At 44.8% G+C, this 19,072-nt stretch overlaps 1 protein-coding gene and 3 long non-coding RNA genes across 13 annotated transcripts in view; 2 read left to right on the forward strand and 2 right to left on the reverse strand.

Moving 5' to 3' along the window:
* Positions 1–19,072, forward strand: part of LOC127910850 (PDZ domain-containing protein GIPC1-like) — a 50,399-nt gene that overhangs the window by 11,487 nt on the left and 19,840 nt on the right. The window contains exon 2 of the mRNA XM_052475873.1: positions 15,513–15,698. Coding sequence (XP_052331833.1) covers positions 15,513–15,698 — 186 coding nt within the window. The remainder of the gene's footprint in view (positions 1–15,512; positions 15,699–19,072) is intronic.
* On the reverse strand, positions 3,095–5,123 carry LOC127910853 (uncharacterized). 4 transcript variants are annotated; one of them, XR_008076345.1, is made up of 3 exons: positions 4,782–5,123; positions 4,021–4,136; positions 3,095–3,146 (listed from the first exon to the last, which is right to left on the reverse strand). It is a non-coding gene; the product is annotated as an uncharacterized LOC127910853 (long non-coding RNA). The 4 variants fall into 4 exon arrangements; XR_008076343.1 differs by lacking the exon at positions 3,095–3,146 and adding an exon at positions 3,445–3,552; XR_008076346.1 differs by lacking the exon at positions 3,095–3,146 and adding an exon at positions 3,650–3,728.
* LOC127910852 (uncharacterized) lies at positions 17,007–18,436 on the reverse strand. 7 transcript variants are annotated; one of them, XR_008076342.1, is made up of 6 exons: positions 18,296–18,436; positions 18,007–18,088; positions 17,594–17,800; positions 17,469–17,552; positions 17,303–17,427; positions 17,007–17,093 (listed from the first exon to the last, which is right to left on the reverse strand). It is a non-coding gene; the product is annotated as an uncharacterized LOC127910852 (long non-coding RNA). The 7 variants fall into 7 exon arrangements; XR_008076338.1 differs by having other exon boundaries at positions 17,037–17,177; positions 17,345–17,427; XR_008076339.1 differs by having other exon boundaries at positions 17,068–17,177.
* Positions 17,055–18,305, forward strand: LOC127910851 (uncharacterized). Its single transcript, XR_008076335.1, has 4 exons — positions 17,055–17,281; positions 17,449–17,821; positions 17,905–17,986; positions 18,192–18,305. It is a non-coding gene; the product is annotated as an uncharacterized LOC127910851 (long non-coding RNA).

Here is a 19,072-nt window from a genome sequence, read left to right on the forward strand (position 1 = left end):
TCAACCACCAGACCTACAGTACATGACCCTAACAGCTGTTCCTGTCAACCACCAGACCTACAGTACATGACCCGAACAGCTCTTCCTGTCAACCACCAGACCTACAGTACATGACCCGAACAGCTCTTCCTGTCAACCACCAGACCTACAGTACATGACCCTAACAGCTCTTCCTGTCAACAACCAGACCTACAGTACATGACCCGAACAGCTCTTCCTGTCAACCACCAGACCTACAGTACATGACCCGAACAGCTCTTCCTGTCAACCACCAGACCTACAGTACATGACCCTAACAGCTCTTCCTGTCAACAACCAGACCTACAGTACATGACCCTAACAGCTCTTCCTGTCAACCACCAGACCTACAGTACATGACCCGAACAGCTGTCAACAACGAGACCTACAGTACATGACCCTAACAGCTGTTCCTGTCAACAACCAGACCTACAGTACATGACCCTAACAGCTGTCAACAACCAGACCTACAGTACATGACCCTAACAGCTCTTCCTGTCAACCACCAGACCTACATACAGTACATGACCCTAACAGCTGTTCCTGTCAACCACCAGACCTACAGTACATGACCCGAACAGCTCTTCCTGTCAACCACCAGACCTACAGTACATGACCCTAACAGCTGTTCCTGTCAACCACCAGACCTACAGTACATGACCCGAACAGCTGTTCCTGTCAACCACCAGACCTACAGTACATGACCCGAACAGCTCTTCCTGTCAACCACCAGACCTACAGTACATGACCCTAACAGCTCTTCATGTCCCAGTTCTTCTATAGCCTGTATACTGTCACCCATTGAGCATGTTTGGGATGCTCTGGATCAACGTGTACGACAGCACGTTCCAGTTCCCGCCAATATCCAGTCAGACAGACAGACAGTCAGACAGACAATCAGTCAGACAGACAGTCAGTCAGTCACGCAGTCAGACAGAAAGACAGACAGTCAGACAGTCAGTCATACAGTCAGACAGACAGTCAGACAGTCACGCAGTCAGACAGTCAGACAGACAGTCAGTCAGTCATGCAGTCAGACAGTCAGACATACAGTCAGACAGACAGTCAGACAGGCACGCAGTCAGACAGTCAACAGTCAGACATACAGTCAGACAGACCCCTCAGACAGTCACGCAGTCAGACAGTCACGCAGTCAGACAGTCAGACAGTCAGACAGTCAGACATACAGTCAGACAGACAGTCAGACAGTCAACGCAGTCAGACAGTCAGACAGTCAGACAGTCAGACATACAGTCAGACAGACAGTCAGACATACAGTCAGACAGTCAGACAGTCAGACATACAGTCAGACAGACAGTCAGACAGTCACGCAGTCAGACAGTCAGACAGTCAGACAGTCAGACATACAGTCAGACAGACAGTCAGACAGACAGTCAGACAGTCAGACATACAGTCAGACAGACAGTCAGACAGTCACGCAGTCATGCAGTCAGACAGTCAGACAGTCAGTCACGCAGTCAGACAGTCAGACATACAGTCAGACAGACAGTCAGACAGACAGTCAGACAGTCACGCAGTCAGACAGTCAGACAGTCAGACATACAGTCAGACAGACAGTCAGACATACAGTCAGACAGTCAGACAGTCAGACATACAGTCAGACAGTCATGCAGTCAGACAGTCAGACATACAGTCAGACAGACAGTCAGACAGGCACGCAGTCAGACAGTCAGACAGACAGTCAGTCAGTCACGCAGTCAGACAGTCAGTCACGCAGTAAGACAGTCGGTCAATGAATGATCAGATTCATCTGAACTTCCTTCATCTTGGCTGGGCAAATTAACACAGCATCTGTCATGTCAGCATATCATTGCACATCTAGGTCAGCCATTAGAAATATTCCATGGTTTTCTCATGAGATGAAGCAACACAATTCCTTAAACAAGTTATATCGGTATTCAGTTAGTTAAATACAGTATTCAGTTAGTTAAATACAGTATTCAGTTAGTTATATACAGTATTCAGTTAATTATATACAGTATTCATTTAGTTAAATACAGTATTCAGTTAGTTACATGATAAAATACAGTATTCAGTTATTTATATACAGTATTCAGTTAGTTATATACAGTATTCAGTTAATTATATACAGTATTCAGTTAGTTAAATACAGTATTCAGTTAGTTAAATACAGTATTCAGTTAGTTATATACAGTATTCAGTTAGTTATATACAGTATTCAGTTAGTTAAATACAGTATTCAGTTATTTATATACAGTATTCAGTTAGTTATATACAGTATTCAGTTAGTTAAATACAGTATTCAGTTAGTTATATACAGTATTCAGTTAGTTAAATACAGTATTCAGTTAATTATATACAGTATTCAGTTAGTTATATACAGTATTCCATTAGTTAAATACAGTATTCAGTTAATTATATACAGTATTCAGTTAGTTACATACAGTATTCAGTTAGTTATATACAGTATTCAGTTAATTATATACAGTATTCAGTTAGTTATATACAGTATTCAGTTAGTTATATACAGTATTCAGTTAGTTAAATACAGTATTCAGTTAGTTACATACAGTATTCAGTTAGTTATATACAGTATTCAGTTAGTTACATACAGTATTCAGTTAGTTATATACAGTATTCAGTTAGTTATATACAGTATTCAGTCAGTTACATTATATATACAAAAGTATATGGACACGCCTTCGAATTAGTGGATTCAGCTATTTCAGGCTCACCCGTTGCTGACAGGTGTATAAAATCGAGCACAATGCCATGCAATCTCCATAGACAAACATTGGCAGTGTAATGGTCTTACTGAAGAGCTCAGTGACTTTGGCATCGTCATAGGATGCCACGCTTCCAACAAGTCACTTCGTCAAATTTCTGCCCTGCTGGAGCTGCTCCCCGGTCAACTGTAAGTGCTGTTATTGTGAAGTGGAAACGTCTAAGAGCAACAACGGCTCAGCCGCGAAGTGGTAGACCACACAAGCTGAGCAGTACTGGTACCCTGTATATATAACCATGTTATTACCTCATACCGGCACATCGACTCAGTACTGGTACCCTGTATATATAGCCATGTTGTTACCTCATACCCTGCACATCGACTCAGTACTGGTACCCTGTATATATAACCATGTTATTACCTCATACCCTGCACATCGACTCAGTACTGGTACCCTGTATATATAGCCATGTTATTACCTCATACCCTGCACATCGACTCAGTACTGGTACCCTGTATATATAGCCATGTTATTACCTCATACCCTGCACATCGACTCAGTACTGGTACCCTGTATATATAGCCATGTTATTACCTCATACCCTGCACATAGACTCAGTACTGGTACCCTGTATATATAACCATGTTATTACCTCATACCCTGCACATCGACTCAGTACTGGTACCCTGTATATATAGCCATGTTATTACCTCATACCCTGCACATCGACTCAGTACTGGTACCCTGTATATATAGCCATGTTATTACCTCATACCCTGCACATCGACTCAGTACTGGTACCCTGTATATATAACCATGTTATTACCTCATACCCTGCACATCGACTCAGTACTGGTACCCTGTTTTTAAATAGCCATGTTATTACCTCATACCCTGCACATCAACTCAGTACTGGTACCCTGTATATATAACCATGTTATTACCTCATACCCTGCAAATCGACTCAGTACTGGTACCCTGTATATATAACCATGTTATTACCTCATACCCTGCACATCGACTCAGTACTGGTACCCTGTATATATAGCCATGTTATTACCTCATACCCTGCACATCGACTCAGTACTGGTACCCTGTTTTTAAATAGCCATGTTATTACCTCATACCCTGCACATCGACTCAGTACTGGTACCCTGTATATATAGCCATGTTATTACCTCATACCCTGCACATCGACTCAGTACTGGTACCCTGTATATATAACCATGTTATTACCTCATACCCTGCACATCGACTCAGTACTGGTACCCTGTATATATAGCCATGTTATTACCTCATACCCTGCACATCGACTCAGTACTGGTACCCTGTATATATAACCATGTTATTACCTCATACCCTGCACATCGACTCAGTACTGGTACCCTGTATATATAACCATGTTATTACCTCATACCCTGCACATCGACTCAGTACTGGTACCCTGTATATATAGCCATGTTATTACCTCATACCCTGCACATCGACTCAGTACTGGTACCCTGTATATATAACCATGTTATTACCTCAACCCTGCACATTGACTCAGTACTGGTACCCTGTATATATAGCCATGTTGGATTACCTCATACCCTGCACAGGTCGACTCAGTACTGGTTCCCTTATATATAGCCATGTTATTACCTCATACCCTGCACATCGACTCAGTACTGGTACTGAAATGCATCCCCATAGCATGTTATTACCTCATACCCTGCACATCGATTCAGTACTGGTACCCTGTATATATAACCATGTTATTACCTCATACCCTGCACATCGACTCAGTACTGGTACCCTGTATATATAGCCATGTTATTACCTCATACCCTGCACATCGACTCAGTACTGGTACCCTGTATATATAGCCATGTTATTACCTCATACCCTGCACATCGACTCAGTACTGGTACCCTGTATATATAGCCATGTTATTACCTCATACCCTGCACATCGACTCAGTACTGGTACCCTGTATTATAGCCATGTTATTACCTCATACCCTGCACATCGACTCAGTACTGGTACCCTGTTTTTAAATAGCCATGTTATTACCTCATACCCTGCACATCGACTCAGTACTGGTACCCTGTATATATAACCATGTTATTACCTCATACCCTGCACATCAACTCAGTACTGGTACCCTGTATATATAGCCATGTTATTACCTCATACCCTGCACATCGACTCAGTACTGGTACCCTGTATATATAACCATGTTATTACCTCATACCCTGCACATCGACTCAGTACTGGTACCCTGTATATATAGCCATGTTATTACCTCATACCCTGCACATCGACTCAGTACTGGTACCCTGTATATATAGCCATGTTATTACCTCATACCCTGCACATCGACTCAGTACTGGTACCCTGTATATATAGCCATGTTATTACCTCATACCCTGCACATCGACTCAGTACTGGTACCCTGTATATATAACCATGTTGTTCTGAAGCCACTCCAGCATTGCTTTGGCTGTATGCTTGGGGTCATTGTCCTGTTGGAATGTAAATATTCACCCCAGTCTAAGGTCGTTTGCTCTCTGAAGGTTCTCTTCAAGGATTTGCCTGTATTTGGCTCCATTCATGGTTCCCTCTGTCCTTAGTCTCCCAGTCCCTGCTGCTGAAATGCATCCCCATAGCATGATGCTGCCACCACCATGCTTCACGGTAGGGATGGTGTTAGACGGGTGATGAGCCGGAATAAGTCAAAATGTGGAATAAGTCAATGGGTATGAATACTTTCCTATGGCACTGTACATTGTCCTGTATGGTTCAGTTGGTAGAGCATGGCGCTAGCACCGCCAGGGTTGTGGGCTCAGTTGGTAGAGCATGGCGCTAGCACCGCCAGGGTTGTGGGCTCAGTTGGTAGAGCATTTTCTAGATGCACTGTACCTGGGTTGAATGGGCTCAGTTCTATTCCCAGCCTCTCTACCTCTAGTTCTAACTCCCAGTTCTACCTCCCTCAGTTCTACCTCCCTCAGTTCTACCTCCCTCAGTTCTACCTCCCCTCAGTTCTACCTCCCTCAGTTCTCCTCCAGGGTTCTACCTCCCATTCTTTACCCACCCTCAGTCCTAAATCACTTTTCTACCCTCTATCTCCTAATAGTTACCTCCCACAGTTCTAGATCTACCTCCACCCTTTCATTCTACACTCCCTCAGTTCTACATCCCACAGTTCTACCCACACAGTGTCTTACCTCCTCATGTTCTACCTCCAGTTTCTTACCTCTCATCTTGAATGACCTCCCACAGTTCTAACTCCTCAGTTCTAGACAGTTCTATCACACAGTCTCTACCTCATGTTTTTTTTACACCTTTCTTACCTCCAGTTCTACCTCCCTCAGTTCTACCTCCATGTTTTCTACCTCCCTCAGTTCTAGCCTGTGTGAGATGGCAGGACGTGGGAGAAAGAGGAGGGAGGTAGAGGGAGGAGAAGAGGGATAAGGGAGGAGAGGAGGTTGAGGTGGATGTGTCCTTGTGAGTCAGGCCGGTAAATCACAGGTGTGTCTTAACTGTGTTGTGTGTGTGTGTGTGTGTGTGTGTTACCTGTGTGTGTGTGTGTGTCACACTGTGTGTGTGTGTGTGTGTGTGTGTGTGTGTGTGTTTGTGTGTGTTAGCATGTGTGTGTCACACTTGTCTTACCTCTGTGTGCATGTTGACAGACAGAGGTCTTATCTCTGTGCAGAACATCACACTAGAGCAAGGATGAGAAGAGAGAGAGACATGAAAGAGAAGTGTCAGAGGGAGAGCGAGCATGAAGGCCCTGATTTCATTGACAGCGTATTCTACTGTTTGTCTCTCCCATGGCCTTCTGGGTAATGGCCTGACCTGCTACATGAGAACAGGTAGGTAGGCATCACTCTCTCACAATTAAAATCTGTTGAATTTTAATGAGCCTCTAATTGTGTGAGAGAGAGAAGAGCTGGAGAAAGGAAGAGAAGAGAGATAGTCACGAATCAAACGTTTATATTTTCTAATGCACTGTACCTGTGAATGGCCCAGGCTCCTTCATTCTATTCCCACCCCCTCTCCTCTCTCTCTCTAATGTCCACATCACCTCTCTTACCTCTCTCTCTCTAATACTCCACCCCTCTCCTCTGTCTCTCTTGACTCCACCCCTCTCCTCTCTCTGCTCTTTGACTTTGTCCTCTCTCTCTCTAGCATGTTGACTCCACCCCTCTCCTCTCTTCTCTGTAATGACATCACCCCCTGTCTTCTCTCTGTTCATGTTGACTTTCCCTTGTCTTACTCTGTTAGCATGTTGACCCCCTCACACTCTGTCTTACCTCTGTTAGCATGTTGACATCATTTACCTCTCTCATCTAACACTTGTCTTACCTCTGTTAGCATGTTGACATCACACTTGTCTTACCTCTGTTAGCATGTTGACATCACACTTGTCTTGTCTCTGTTAGCATGTTGACATCACACTTGTCTTACCTCTGTTAGCATGTTGACATCACACTTGTCTTACCTCTGTTAGCATGTTGACATCACACTTGTCTTACCTCTGTTAGCATGTTGACATCACACTTGTCTTACCTCTGTTAGCATGTTGACATCACACTTGTCTTACCTCTGTTAGCATGTTGACATCACACTTGTCTTACCTCTGTTAGCATGTTGACATCACACTTGTCTTACCTCTGCATAGCATGTTGACATCACACTTGTCTTACCTCTGTTAGCATGTCTGACCTCTCATGTTGACATCACACTTGTCTTACCTCTGTTAGCATGTTGACATCACACTTGTCTTACCTCTGTTAGCATGTTGAGTCATGTTGATGTTGACATCACACTTGTCTTACCTCTGTTAGCATGTTGACATCACACTTGTCTTACCTCTGTTAGCATGTTGACATCACACTTGTCTTACCTCTGTTAGCATGTTGACATCACACTTGTCTTACCTCTGTTAGCATGTTGACATCACACTTCTCTTACCTCTGTCTAGCATGTTGACATCACACTTGTCTTACCTCTGTTAGCATGTTGACATCACACTTGTCTTACCTCTGTTAGCATGTTGACATCACACTTGTCTTACCTCTGTTAGCATGTTGACATCACACTTGTCTTACCTCTGTTAGCATGTTGACATCACACTTGTCTTACCTCTGTTAGCATGTTGACATCACACTTGTCTTACCTCTGTTAGCATGTTGACATCACACTTGTCTTACCTCTGTTAGCATGTTGACATCACACTTGTCTTACCTCTGTTAGCATGTTGACATCACACTTGTCTTACCTCTGTTAGCATGTTGACATCACACTTGTCTTACCTCTGTTAGCATGTTGACATCACACTTGTCTTACCTCTGTTAGCATGTTGACATCACACTTGTCTTACCTCTGTTAGCATGTTGACATCACACTTGTCTTACCTCTGTTAGCATTAGCATGTTGACATCACACTTGTCTTACCTCTGTTAGCATGTTGACATCACACTTGTCTTACCTCTGTTAGCATGTTGACATCACACTTGTCTTACCTCTGTTAGCATGTTGACATCACACTTGTCTTACCTCTGTTAGCATGTTGACATCACACTTGTCTTACCTCTGTTAGCATGTTGACATCACACTTGTCTTACCTCTGTTAGCATGTTGACATCACACTTTGTCTTACCTCTGTTAGCATGTTGACATCACACTTGTCTTACCTCTGTTAGCATGTTGACATCACACTTGTCTTACCTCTGTTAGCATGTTGACATCACACTTGTCTTACCTCTGTTAGCATGTTGACATCACACTTGTCTTACCTCTGTTAGCATGTTGACATCACACTTGTCTTACCTCTGTTAGCATGTTGACATCACACTTGTCTTACCTCTGTTAGCATGTTGACATCACACTTGTCTTACCTCTGTTAGCATGTTGACATCACACTTGTCTTACCTCTGTTAGCATGTTGACATCACACTTGTCTTACCTCTGTTAGCATGTTGACATCACACTTGTCTTACCTCTGTTAGCATGTTGACATCACACTTGTCTTACCTCTGTTAGCATGTTGACATCACACTTGTCTTACCTCTGTTAGCATGTTGACATCACACTTGTCTTACCTCTGTTAGCATGTTGACATCACACTTGTCTTACCTCTGTTAGCATGTTGACATCACACTTGTCTTACCTCTGTTAGCATGTTGACATCACACTTGTCTTACCTCTGTTAGCATGTTGACATCACACTTGTCTTACCTCTGTTAGCATGTTGACATCACACTTGTCTTACCTCTGTTAGCATGTTGACATCACACTTGTCTTACCTCTGTTAGCATGTTGACATCACACTTGTCTTACCTCTGTTAGCATGTTGACATCACACTTGTCTTACCTCTGTTAGCATGTTGACATCACACTTGTCTTACCTCTGTTAGCATGTTGACATCACACTTGTCTTACCATCTGTCTTACCTCTGTTATGTTGACATCACACTTGTCTTACCTCTGTTAGCATGTTGACATCACACTTGTCTTACCTCTGTTAGCATGTTGACATCACACTTGTCTTACCTCTGTTAGCATGTTGACATCACATTTGTCTTACCTCTGTTAGCATGTTGACATCACACTTGTCTTACCTCTGTTAGCATGTTGACATCACACTTGTCTTACCTCTGTTAGCATGTTGACATCACACTTGTCTTACCTCTGTTAGCATGTTGACATCACACTTGTCTTACCTCTGTTAGCATGTTGACATCACACTTGTCTTACCTCTGTTAGCATGTTGACATCACACTTGTCTTACCTCTGTTAGCATGTTGACATCACACTTGTCTTACCTCTGTTAGCATCTGTTAGCATGTTGACATCACACTTGTCTTACCTCTGTTAGCATGTTGACATCACACTTGTCTTACCTCTGTTAGCATGTTGACATCACACTTGTCTTACCTCTGTTAGCATGTTGACATCACACTTGTCTTACCTCTGTTAGCTTATGTTGATTGTCTTACCTCTGTTGACATCACACTTGTCTTACCTCTGTTAGCATGTTGACATCACACTTGTCTTACCTCTGTTAGCATGTTGACATCACATTTGTCTTACCTCTGTTAGCATGTTGACATCACACTTGTCTTACATCACATTTGTCTTACCTCTGTTAGCATGTTGACATCACACTTGTCTTACCTCTGTTAGCATGTTGACATCACACCTGTCTTACCTCTGTTAGCATGTTGACATCACACTTGTCTTACCTCTGTTAGCATGTTGACATCACACTTGTCTTACCTCTGTTAGCATGTTGACATCACACTTGTCTTACCTTTATTTATTTCACCTTTATTTAACCAGGTATTTATATATATATAACCCTAAACCTTTATTTAACCAGGTAGGCCAGTTGAGAACAAGTTCTTAATTTACAACTGCGACCTGGCCAAGATAAAGCAAAGCAGTGCGACACAAACAACACAGAGTTACACATGAAATAAACAAACATACAGTCAATAATACAATAGAAAAGTCTATATACAGTGTGTGCAAATGAGGTAAGATCAGGGAGGTAAGGCAATAAATAGGCCATAATGGCGATAATTACAATTTAGAAATTAAACACTGGAGTGATAGATGTGCAGAAGGTGAATGTGCAAGTAGAGATACTGGGGTGCAAAGGAGCAAAGAAATAAATAACAATATGGGGATGAGGTAGTTTACAGATGGGCTATTTACAGATGGGCTATGTACAGGTGCAGTGATCTGTGAGCTGTTCTGACAGCTGATGCTTAAAGTTAGTGAGGGAGATATGAGTCTCCAGCTTCAGTGATTTTTTGCAATTCGTTCCAGTCTTTGGCTGCAGAGAACTGGAAGGAAAGGCGGCCAAAGGAGGATTAGTCTTTGGGGATGACCAGTGAGATATACCTGCTGGAGCGTGTGCTATGGGTGGGTGTTGCTATGGTGACCAGTGAACTGAGATAAGGCGGGGTTTTACCTAGCAAAGACTTATAGATGACTTGGAGCCAGTGGGTTTGGCAGCGAATATGTAGTGAGGACCAGCCAACGAGAGCATACAGGTCGCAGTGGTGGGTAGTATATGGGGCTTTGGTGACAAAACGGATGGCACTGTGATAGACTGCATCCAATTTGTTGAGTAGAGTGTTGTAGGCTATTTTGTAAATGACATCGCCGAAGTCAAGTCAAGGATGCTTTGTTTTATGAGGGTATGTTTGGCAGCATGAGTGAAGGATGCTTTGTTGTGCAATAGGAAGCCAATTCTAGATTTGGATTGGAGATGCTTGATGTGAGTGTGGAAGGTGAGTTTACAGTCTAACCAGACCCCTAGGTATTTGTAGTTGCCCACATAATCTAAGTCAAAACCGTCCAGAGTAGTGATGCGGACAGGCAGCGATCGGTTGAAGAGCATGCATTTAGTTTTACTTGCATTTAAGAGCAGTTAGAGGCCATGGAAGGAGAGTTGTATGGCATTGAAGCTCATCTGGAGGTTTGTTAACACATTGTCCAAAGAAGGGCCAGAAGTACACAGAATGGTGTCGTCTGCGTAGAGGTGGATCAGAGAATCACCAGCAGCAAGAGCGACATCATTGATGTATACAGAGAAAAGAGTCGGCCCGTGAATTGAACCCTGTGGCACCCCCATAGAGTGCCAGACGTCCGGACAACAGGCCCTCCGATTTGACACACTGAACTCTGTCTGAGAAATAGTTGGTGAACCAGGCGAGGCAGTCATTTGAGAAACCAAGGCTGTTGAGTCTGCCGATAAGAATGTGGTGATTAACAGAGTCGACAGCCATGGCCAGGTCAATGAATACGGCTGCACAGTATTGTCCCTTATCGATGGCTGTTATGATGTCGTTTAGGACCTTGAGCGTGGCTGAGGTGCACCCATGACCAGCTCTGAAACCAGATTGCATAGCGGAGAAGGTACGGTGGGATTCGAAATGGTCGGTAATCTGTTTGTTAACTTAGCTTTCGAAGACCTTAGAAAGACAGGGTAGGATAGATATAGGTCTGTAGCAGTTTGGGTCTAGAGTGTCACCCCCTTTGAAGAGGGGGATGACCGCGGCAGCTTTCCAATCTTTGGGGATTTCAGACTATACTAAAGAGAGTTTGAACAGGCTAGTAATAGGGGTGGCAACAATTGCGGCTGATCATGTGGGGGGTACAGTGCTGTTGACCGGGGTAGGGGTAGCCAGGTGGACAGCATGGCCGGCGGTAGAAACATGATTCTTGAAATTCTTGATTATGGTGGATTTATCAGTGGTGACAGTGTTTCCTATCCTCAGAGCAGTGGGCAGCTGGGAGGTGCTCTTATTCTCCATGGACTTTACAGTGTCCCAGAACTTTTTAGAGTTTATGCGACAGGATGCACATTTCTGCCTCTGTTGACGTCACACTTTTCTTGGTTTAAAACCCCAGAAGTAATGGAGTTTGACCTCATTTAAATCAAATCAAACTTTATTTGTCACATGCGCCGAATACAACAGGTGTAGTAGACCTTACAGTGAAATGCTGACTTACAAGCCCTTAACCAACAGTGCTTTAAGAAGTTGATAAAAAAATAAAAAATAAGTGTTAAATAAAACATATATAGTTCCTGGGCTGTAGTCCGGGTCAGTATGGGTCAGTATGGGTCAGTGGAACAGGAAGCTAATTGCTTCTGATGGCTTCTTATGGACGGTGAGAAGAGTGGACAGTTTACTGTCACAGACTGACCTGTAATAAGTAGATACAGTTGAAGTGGGAAGTTTACATACCCCTTAGCCAAATACATTTAAACTCCGTTTTTCACAATTCCTGACATTTAATCCTTGTAAAAATTCCCTGTTTTTAGGTCAGTTGGGATCAACACTTTATTTTAAGAATGTGAAATGTCAGAATAATAGTAGAGAGAATTATTTATTTCAGCCTTTATTTCTTTCATCACATTCCCAGTGGGTCAGAAGTTTACATACACTCAAATAGTGTTTGGTAGCATTGCCTTTAAATTGTTTAACTTGGGTCAAATGTTTTGGGTAGCCATCCACAAGCTTCCCACAATAAGTTGGGTGAATTTCGGCCCATTCCTCCTGACAGAGCTGGTGTAACTGAGTCAGGTTTGGAGGCCTCCTTGTTCACACACGCTTTTTCTGTTCTGCCCACAAATTTTCTATAGGATTGAGGTCAGGGCTTTGTGATGGCCACTCCAATACCTTGACTTTGTTGTCCTTTGTTGTTGCTACAACTTTGGAAGTATGCTTGGGGTCATTGCCCATATGGAAGACCCATTTGTGACCAAGCTTTAACTTCCTGACTTTTCCTGACTTTTCCTCCCTCATGATGCCATCTATTTTGTGAAGTGCACCAGTCACTCCTGCAGCAAAGCACCCTCACAACATGATGCTGCCACCCCCGTGCTTCACGGTTGGGATGGTGTTCTTCAGGTTGCAAGACTCCCCCTTTTTCCTCCAAACATAACAATGGTCATTATGGCCAAACAGTTCTACTTTTGTTTCATCAGACCAGAGGACATTTCTCCAAAAAATACGATCTTTGTCCCCATGTGCAATTGCAAACCGTAGTCTGGATTTTTATGGCGGATTTGGAGCAGTGGCTTCTTCCTTGCTGATCGGCGTTTCAGGTTATGTCGATATAGGACTCGTTTTTACTGTGGATATAGATACTTTTGTACCTGTTTCCTCCAGCATCTTCACAAGGACCTTTGCTGTTGTTCTGGGATTGATTTGCACTTTTCGCACCAAAGTACGTTCATCTCTAGGAGACAGAACGTGTCTCCTTCCTGAACGGTATGACGGCTGTGTGGTCCCATGGTGTTTATACTTGCGTACTATTGTTTGTACAGATAAACGTGGTACCTTCAGGCGTTTGGAAATTGCTCCAAAGGATGAACCAGACTTGTGGAGGACTACAATTTTTTCTGAGGTCTTGGCTGATTTCTTTTGTTTTCCCCAAAATGTCAAGCAAAGAGGCACTGAGTTTGAAGGTAGGCCTTGAAATACATCTGATGATGTCAATTAGCCTATCAGAAGCTTCTAAAGCCATGACATCATTTTGTGGAATTTTCCAAGCTGTTTAACACAGTCAACATAGTGTATGTAAACTTCTGACCCACTGGAATTGTGACACAGTGAATTATAAGTGAAATAATCTGTCTGTAAACACAAATTAGTTTTACATCCCTGTTAGTGAGCATTTATCCTTTGCCAAGATAATCCATCCACCTGAGAGTTGTGGCATATCAAGAAGCTGATTAAACAGCATGATCATTACACAGGTGCACCTTGTGCTGGGGACAATAAAAGACCACTCTAAGATGTGCAGTTTTGTCCCACAGATGTCTCAAGCTTTGAAGGAGCGTGAAATTAATATGCTGATTGCTGGAATGTCCACCAGAGCTGTTGCCAGAAATGTTAATGTTAATTTCTCTACCATAAGCCTACTCCAATGTCCTTTTAGAGAATTAACCACGTTTGGGATGCTGTGGACCGACTTGTACTTCAACGTGTTCCAGTTCCCGCCAATATCCAGCGATTTCGCTCAGCCATTGAAGAGCAGTGGGACAACATTCCACAGGCCACAATCAACAGCCTGATCAACTCTATGTGAAGGAGATGTGTCGCACAAATGGTCACACGAGATACTGACTGGTGTTCTGATCCACACCAGATACTGACTGGTTTTCTGATCCACACCAGATACTGACTGGTTTTCTGATCCACACCAGATACTGACTGGTTTTCTGATCACACCAGATACTGACTGTTTTTCTGATCCACACCAGATACTGGCTGGTTTTCTGATCCACACCAGATACTGACTGGTTTTCTGATCCACACCAGATACTGACTGGTTTTCTGATCCACACCAGATACTGACTGGTTTTCTGATCCACACCAGATACTGACTGGTTTTCTGATCCACACCAGATACTGACTGGTTTTCTGATCCACACCAGATACTGACTGGTTCTGATCCACACCAGATACTGACTGGTTTTCTGATCCACACCAGATACTGACTGGTTCTGATCCACACCAGATACTGACTGGTTTTCTGATCCACACCAGATACTGACTGGTTTTCTGATCCACACCAGATACTGACTGGTTCTGATCCACACCAGATACTGACTGGTTTTCTGATCCACACCAGATACTGACTGGTTCTGATCCACACCAGATACTGACTGGTTTTCTGATCCACACCAGATACTGACTGGTTTTCTGATCCACACCAGATACTGACTGGTTTTCTGATCCACACCAGATACTGACTGGTTTTCTGATCCAAACCCCTACCTCTTTATTAAAAGTATCTGTGACTATCAGATGCATATCTGTATTCCCAGTCATGTGGAATCCATAGATTAGGGCCGAATGAATTTATTTTAATTGACTGATATCCTTATATGAACTGTAACTCGGTAAAATCTTTGAAATTGTTGCATGTTGCGTTTATATTTTTGTTCAGTGTTATGTTGTCTGCCTGTCTGTCTGTCTGTCTGTCTGTCTGTCTGTCTGTCTGTCTGTCTGTCTGTCTGTCTGTCTGTCCCTCCCCAGATCCTGTTCATTAATCTGTCTGTCTGTCTGTCTCTCCCTCCCCAGATCCTGTTCATTAATTTGTCTGTCTGTCTGTCTGTCTGTCTGTCTGCCTGCTGTCTGCCTGTCCTGCTGTCTGTCTGTCTGTCCTGTCTGCCTGCCTGCCTGCCTGTCTGTCTGTCTGTCTGTCTGTCTGTACCTCCCCAGATCCTGTTCATTAATTTGTCTGTCTGTCTGTCTGTCTCTCCCTCCCCAGATCCTGTTCTGTACATTGAACACCCATAAGATCGACATGGAGAAGCTGCTTGGTGGTCAGATCGGCCTGGAGGACTTTATATTCGCCCACATTAAAGCCATTAAGAAGGAGGTGGAGGTGTTTAAGTCAGAGGACGCCCTGGGCCTCACCATCACAGATAACGGGGCGGGATACGCCTTCATCAAGGTATGTAGGAGTTCATCTGATGATACGATCGTCTGTCTGTCTGTCTGTCTGTCTGTCTGTCTGTCTGTCTGTCTGTCTCTCCCCAGATCCTGTTCATTAATGTGTCTGTCTGTCTGTCTGTCTGTCTGTCTGTCTGTCTCTCCCCAGATCCTGTTCATTAATGTGTCTGTCTGTCTGTCTGTCTGTCTGTCTGTCTGTCTGTCTGTCTGTCTGTCTGTCTGTCTGTCAGTCAGTCAGTCAGTCAGTCTGTCTGTCTGTCTGTCCCCAGATCCTGTTCACTTTATCCGTCCGTCTGTCTATCGTTTACCAATAATCTAACAGTCAATCAATCGAATAGATTGAATCAATGAAATCAATCAATTTATTGAATTATATCTCATATATTATACAATGGTTGAATCATTAAAGGCCCAGTGCAGTCAAACACTATAATGATACAGGACCCAGATGCAGACACTGGAGGCAGATGTTTAGAGTCTCTGATATTTATTATAAAACAAGGGGCAGGAAAGAGACGGGCCGTGGACAGGCAAAATATCAGAACCAGGTCGGAGTCCAGGAAGTACAGAGTGGCAGGACAGGCTGAATGGTCAGGCAGGCGGGCTCAGTGTCAGGGCCGGCTGAATGGTCAGGCAGGCGGGCTCAGTGTCAGGGCCGGCTGAATGGTCAGGCAGGCGGGCTCAGTGTCAGGGTAGGCTGAATGGTCAGGCAGGCGGGTTCAGTGTCAGGGCAGGCTGAATGGTCAGGCAGGCGGGCTCAGTGTCAGGGCAGGCTGAATGGTCAGGCAGGCGGGCTCAGTGTCAGGGTAGGCTGAATGGGGGAGGACAGGCAGGCGGGCTCAGTGTCAGGGCAGGCTGAATGGTCAGGCAGGCGGGTTCAGTGTCAGGGCAGGCTGAATGGTCAGGCAGGCGGGCTCAGTGTCAGGGTAGGCTGAATGGTCAGGCAGGTGGGCTCAGTGTCAGGACAGGCAAAGGCCAGAACCGGGAGGACTAGAACAACAGAGACTTGGAAAAAGCAGGAGCACGGAGAAACACGCTGGTTAACTTGGCATGACAACACGAACTGGCAACAAACAAACAGAGAACACAGGACTAAATACCCAGGGGATAGTGGGGAAAACGGGTGACACCTGGAGGTGAGTGGAGACAATCACAAAGACAGGTGAAACAGATCAGGGTGTGACAAAAACATGATTTTCCTGCATTTTATATACTGTATATTTCCACACTATGAGGTTGGAATAATACTGGGAAATTGTCCCACTCAGACCCTCTCTACCAATAACAGCTAGGTTCCCTCCTCCACTCAGACCCTCTCTACCAATAACAGCTAGGTTCCCTCCTCCACTCAGACCCTCTCTACCAATAACAGCTAGGTTCCCTCCCCACTCAGACCCTCTCTACCAATAACAGCTAGGTTCCCTCCTCCACTCAGACCCTCTCTACCAATAACAGCTAGGTTCCCTCCTCCACTCAGACCCTCTCTACCAATAACAGCTAGGTTCCCTCCCCACTCAGACCCTCTCTACCAATAACAGCTAGGTTCCCTCCTCCACTCAGACCCTCTCTACCAATAACAGCTAGGTTCCCTCCTCCACTCAGAACCTCTCTACCAATAACAGCTAGGTTCCCTCCTCCACTCAGAACCTCTCTACCAATAACAGCTAGGTTCCCTCCTCCACTCAGACCCTCTCTACCAATAACAGCTAGGTTCCCTCCCCACTCAGACCCTCTCTACCAATAACAGCTAGGTTCCCTCCCCACTCAGAACCTCTCTACCAATAACAGCTAGGTTCCCTCCTCCACTCAGACCCTCTCTACCAATAACAGCTAGGTTCCCTCCTCCACTCAGACCCTCTCTACCAATAACAGCTAGGTTCCCTCCCCACTCAGAACCTCTCTACCAATAACAGCTAGGTTCCCTCCTCCACTCAGACCCTCTCTACCAATAACAGCTAGGTTCCCTCCCCACTCAGAACCTCTCTACCAATAACAGCTAGGTTCCCTCCTCCACTCAGACCCTCTCTACCAATAACAGCTAGGTTCCCTCCCCACTCAGACCCTCTCTACCAATAACAGCTAGGTTCCCTCCCCACTCAGACCCTCTCTACCAATAACAGCTAGGTTCCCTCCTCCACTCAGACCATCTCTACCAATAACACCTAGGTTCCCTCCCCACTCAGACCCTCTCTACCAATAACAACTAGGTTCCCTCCCCACTCAGACCCTCTCTACCAATAACAGCTAGGTTCCCTCCCCACTCAGACCCTCTCTACCAATAACAGCTAGGTTCCCTCCCCACTCAGAACCTCTCTACCAATAACAGCTAGGTTCCCTCCCCACTCAGACCCTCTCTACCAATAACAGCTAGGTTCCCTCCCCACTCAGACCCTCTCTACCAATAACAGCTAGGTTCCCTCCCCACTCAGAACCTCTCTACCAATAACAGCTAGGTTCCCTCCCCACTCAGAACTTCTCTACCAATAACAGCTAGGTTCCCTCCCCACTCAGACCCTCTCTACCAATAACAGCTAGGTTCCCTCCTCCACTCAGACCCTCTCTACCAATAACAGCTAGGTTCCCTCCTCCACTCAGAACCTCTCTACCAATAACAGCTAGGTTCCCTCCTCCACTCAGACCCTCTCTACCAATAACAGCTAGGTTCCCTCCTCCACTCAGACCCTCTCTACCAATAACAGCTAGGTTCCCTCCCCACTCAGACCCTCTCTACCAATAACAGCTAGGTTCCCTCCCCACTCAGACCACCCCCAGACAGTCCGAGCAAAGTTCTTGCTTTAGAAATGATTCATGATTATTGAAGAGATGCAAGTTTAGTAACCCCAACATCAGACAGACACCCCAACATCAGACAGACACCCCGACATCAGACAGACACCCCGACATCAGACAGACACCCCACATCAGACAGACACCCCAACATCAGACAGACACCCCAACATCAGACAGACACCCCAACATCAGACAGACACCCCAACATCAGACAGACACCCCCAACATCATCAGACAGACAGACACCCGACATCAGACAGACACCCCCCACATCAGACAGACACCCCAACATCAGACAGACACCCCGACATCAGACAGACACCCCAACATCAGACAGACACCCCAACATCAGACAGACACCCCGACATCAGACAGACACCCCAACATCAGACAGACACCCCGACATCAGACAGACACCCCAACATCAGACAGACACCCCAACATCAGACAGACACCCCAACATCAGACAGACACCCCAACATCAGACAGACACCCCAACATCAGACAGACACCCCAACATCAGACAGACACCCCAGACATCATCAGACAGACACCCCAACATCAGACAGACACCCCAACATTAGA

Source organism: Oncorhynchus keta, chromosome 23 (assembly GCF_023373465.1).
Source record: "Oncorhynchus keta strain PuntledgeMale-10-30-2019 chromosome 23, Oket_V2, whole genome shotgun sequence".
Taxonomy (NCBI): domain Eukaryota; kingdom Metazoa; phylum Chordata; class Actinopteri; order Salmoniformes; family Salmonidae; genus Oncorhynchus; species Oncorhynchus keta.